A 3,069-nucleotide genomic window follows, 5' to 3' on the forward strand; every position below is an offset into this window, starting at 1 on the left:
AAAGGATCTCCAACCTACATCGATCATATATGCCTTTACTATATGTTCTATCATTTCCTAATGGAGAGGATGGGTGGCATCCATATATACCGCAAACTCCCAATGAGCAGCAATTTATTACACAAAAACAATACTACACTTTTAGGTTGCAGATTAGGAGAGACACCACAGAATGCCTTTTACGTGGAGGATGATTGTTGCAGCAGTACATTGTTGATGCCTATAGTACTATGGAGGAGTCAAGGTTATTATGGTTTAGAAACAATCAGAGATCAATTCATGCAGAAGTGTATCAAGGCCTTGCAGACATGCTTGCTTCCAGTGACAATGCGCATGGGGTCATGGGTGTTAATGTTGGAAGAAGAATTGTATTGCCTTCATCTTTTGTGGGGGGACCTCGGTACATGCAACAACTCTATCAAGATTCTGTGGCAATTGTACGTAAGAGAGGAAAGCCTCATCTATTCATAAATTTCACATGCAACCCAAGGTGGAAGGAAATAGAAGATGCGTTATTGCCATGACAGACTGCTTCTGATCGTCCTGACTTGCTACACGTGTCTTTTATCATAAATTCAAAGATTTCATGGACTTGCTTCTTAAAAGGGCTATCTTTGGAAAGGTTTTTGTACATGTTTGTGTGATAGAATTTCAGAAGAGAGGTCTCTTCATGCTCATATCTTACTAATTCTTGCATCCAAATATAAGCCGACAGAGATGTGGCATTACGATAGAATGGCTTTTGCTGAGCTTCCAGATAAAAATTTATTTCCTGATTTGTATGATGTTGTGAGTCGTTGCAATGTTCATGGTCCGTGTGGCACATTGGATCCAAATGCTCCATGCATGGTAAATCGAAGATGTAGATTCAAATACCCACGCGAGTTTTGTGAATCTACTTCTGTTGATGGTGATGGATATCCAAGGTATATGCGGCAAGATGATGGTCAATATGTGGTTCAAAAGCAAGAGAGGCTTGATAACAGATGGATTGTTCCCTATAATCCATTGTTGTCTCTAAGATATAAAGCTCACATCAATGTAGAGATATGCTCAACCATATCAGCAGTGAAGTATCTCTATAAGTATGTGTACAAAGGACATGATAGGGCCACAGTTGTGCTCCAAGATGGAGAAGGTGTTCTTGATGAAATCAAGAGTTATTTAGATGCACGCTATGTATCCGCATCAGAGACAATTTGGAGAATTTTTGGATTCTCATTGCATGAGGAAAAGCATGATATATTGCATTTGCAAGTGCATCTTTCACAACAGAATATGGTTGCTTTTGGAGACTCTACTGACATGTCCAATTTGGTGAATAATGATGATAATAGGAAGACAACACTTACAGAGTGGTTTGTAGCGAATCAACAATATCCAGAAGCAAATAATTTACTATATATAGATTTTCCCTCCGAATGGGTTTGGAACCCCACTAATAAAGTGTGGTCACATAGGCAAAGAGGTGATACTATAGGGAGAATGTACAATGTTGTTCCCAATGCAGGCGATCTTTATTATTTGCGTATGCTGCTTACCATATGCAAGGGTTGTAAATCATTTGAGGAGCTTCGCACTTTCAATGGACAAACCTATGCCACTTTCAAGGAAGCTTGCAGTGCCAGGGGTTTGCTACAAAATGATGATGAATGGTTTATGTGTTTGCAAGAGGCATCATGTACAAGTACCAGCTTGCAATTACGACAACTATTTGTTATGATCTTGGTATTTTGTGAGCCATTATGTCCAGGTACAATGTGGCACATATTCTCCTTGGAGCTTTCTGAGGATTATGTTTATGATTTGCATGAATGTACAAGTGATGAGGATGTATGCCATGAGATAGCTAAGAATCAAGCATTATATAGCTTGGAGTCTCTGCTTCAATCATATGGGAAACGACTTTGTGACTACTCTAGGATGCCCGAAGTAGACCGTTCTGTATTATATGGATGTGGGAGTGGTTTGATAGCAGAAGAGAGGACGTTCTATGCAAACGAGAAAATGACTTTCGCCATTCGTATGGAAGCATCTTTGAATTGTGGACAAAGAGCTGCTTATAACAAAATCATGCAAGCAGTTGACTCATCAAATGGGACAGTTTTTTTCTTGGATGGACCCGGTGGGACTGGGAAGATTTATCTCTATAATGCACTACTTTGTCGTGTACGTGGTCAACAGAATGTCACTTTAGCATGTGCATCCTTGAGAATTGCAGCTTTATTTCTTAGCAATGGACGTACAACACATTGGAGATTTAAGATACCAATAGAAGTGCATTCTGAATCAACATGCAACATCAAAGTAAATAGTCAACTTGTAGAGCTTTTGAGATTAGCATCATTGATCATCTGGGATGAGGCTCCCATGGTCCGTCGTTATGCTTTTGAGGCCTTGGACAGGACATTGAGAGATGTTATGCAAAGTGATGCATTGTTTGGGGGAAAGGTGTTTCTCCTTGGGGGTTATTTTAGACAAATTTTACCAGTTGTGCCCAAAGGAAGTCGAGCAGATATTGTTGATGCCTCTTTGTGCCGATCTTATGTATGGAAACATGTAAGACTCTGAAGCTAATAGAGAATATGTGTGTCTTCATTGTTCCAATGACTTGGTTGAGAGAGACTTTGCAAAATGGGTACTAGACATTGGCAATGGGAATGTATGTCATGGGGATTTACTTGATACTGTAGCATTTCCAAGTAGTATGATACTCGAAGATAACAATGTTCAAGGCCTAATTCACAGTATATATGGTGACTTACAAAATGTCCAAAGACATGCAAGCTTCTTTAGGGACAAAGGTATTCTTGCACCACGCAATAAGGATGTTTCCATAATCAATGACTTGGCTATGCATAAAATGAGAGGACTTGACAAAAAATACTTGAGTGCAGATTCTCTTTGTACATCAGATTGTAATGGTGGGTTATATCCAATAGAGTTTTTAAACTCATTGGATCTTGGTGGTGGCTTCCCACCACACTGCTTGCACCTAAAAGAGAATGCTCTAATCACGCTCCTTCGCAACCTGGATCCAAGGCGTGGTTTATGCAATGGGACAAGATT

General features: G+C 39.7%; 1 protein-coding gene across 1 annotated transcript; it reads left to right on the plus strand.

The window, feature by feature from the left end:
- The first annotated feature begins 735 nt into the window (after window positions 1-735).
- Window positions 736-2,571, plus strand: LOC147428265 (uncharacterized). The gene has a single exon (XM_086496822.1). The coding sequence runs from the start codon at window positions 736-738 to the stop codon at window positions 2,569-2,571; it is 1,836 nt and encodes a 611-aa protein (XP_086352948.1).
- Window positions 2,572-3,069: the final 498 nt, after the last annotated feature.

This window comes from Adiantum capillus-veneris, chromosome 23, assembly GCF_014529385.1.
Source record: "Adiantum capillus-veneris isolate H3 chromosome 23, ASM1452938v2, whole genome shotgun sequence".
NCBI lineage: Eukaryota > Viridiplantae > Streptophyta > Polypodiopsida > Polypodiales > Pteridaceae > Adiantum > Adiantum capillus-veneris.

Coding starts and splice junctions, on each gene's coding strand:
- LOC147428265 (XM_086496822.1), top strand. CDS start 736: ATGGCTTTTGCTGAGCTTCCAGATAAAAATTTATTTCCTGATTTGTAT.